Here is a 1,102-nt window from a genome sequence, read left to right on the forward strand (position 1 = left end):
AGCTCTTCCTCCTGGAGGAGATGCGAGAGCGGAAGTTCGACGGCTTCGCCCGCACCATCCAGAAGGCCTGGCGGCGCCACGTGGCCGTCCGCAAGTACGAGGAGATGCGGGAGGAAGGTGAGCGGACGCCGGGGGCTCGGGCGTGGACGGGTGGCCCGGAGGAGCCAGGCCGCCACCCCCGCCTGCCACCCTGTGTCCCCACAGCCTCCAGCATCCTGCTCAACCAGAAGGAGCGGAGGCGGAACAGCATCAACAGGAACTTCGTTGGGGACTACCTGGGGCTGGAGGAGCGGCCGGAGCTGCGCCAGTTCCTGAGCAAGAGGGAGCGGGTGGACTTCGCCGACTCGGTCACCAAGTACGACCGCCGCTTCAAGGTGAGGCCCTGGTGGGTGGCCCGGCCCAGACACACCTGCCTGCGAGGGGAACCCCCCCCAGAAAACAGAATTTATTTATTAAAAATTGTGGATTTACTATGACAGCTTCAAACTTCAATCACCTTCCAGGAACTCTCTGACACCTATTTTCAACTGCTCAGATCAGTTTTTGGACTCGTCTATTTTGAAGCCTTTGAGCGTTTCTGCCATTTTTTGTTTCACCTCTTCCACATCGGGCAAGCATTTCCCTCTGAGCGTTTTTTTCATCCAGGGAAACAAATGGAAAAAAAAAAATACTCGCTGTGGGCGAGATCAGGTGAATAGGAAGGGTTGGGCACAGGATTCATGGTTTTGGGGGAGGTTTTTTTGAGTTGGAGTCTCACTCTGTCACCCAGGCTGGAGTGCAGAGGCACGCTCCCGGCCACCGCAGCCTCGACCTGCTGGGCTAAGGCGATCCTTCCACCTCAGCCTTCCAAGTAGCTGGAACTACAGGCACATGCCACCACGCCCGAATATTTTTTATTTTATTGTAGAGATGAGGTCTCGCCAAGTTGCCCACGCTGGTCTCAAACCCGCGGGCTCAAGCAATCCACTTGCCTCCGCCTCCCAAAGTACTGGGATTATAGGCTGAACCACCAAGCCCGGCCAGCCATTCATGCTTTTGAGTTTGAGTCTCACTCTGTCGCCCAGACTGGAGTGCAGTGGCCGCTCCCGGCCACCGCACCCTC

The 1,102-nt window shown here is 57.4% G+C and overlaps 1 protein-coding gene across 1 annotated transcript in view; it reads left to right on the plus strand.

Moving 5' to 3' along the window:
• Window positions 1-1,102, plus strand: part of LOC103256877 (unconventional myosin-If) — a gene marked incomplete at its 5' end in the record, with an annotated part of 15,934 nt that overhangs the window by 8,402 nt on the left and 6,430 nt on the right. The window contains 2 exons of the mRNA XM_008054653.2: window positions 3-117; window positions 205-374. Coding sequence (XP_008052844.2) covers window positions 3-117; window positions 205-374 — 285 coding nt within the window. The remainder of the gene's footprint in view (window positions 1-2; window positions 118-204; window positions 375-1,102) is intronic.

The sequence above is a fragment of the Carlito syrichta genome, unplaced genomic scaffold, assembly GCF_000164805.1.
Source record: "Carlito syrichta isolate Samal-C Ts95f unplaced genomic scaffold, Tarsius_syrichta-2.0.1 Scaffold297353, whole genome shotgun sequence".
In the NCBI taxonomy this organism is placed as follows: Eukaryota; Metazoa; Chordata; class Mammalia; order Primates; family Tarsiidae; genus Carlito; species Carlito syrichta.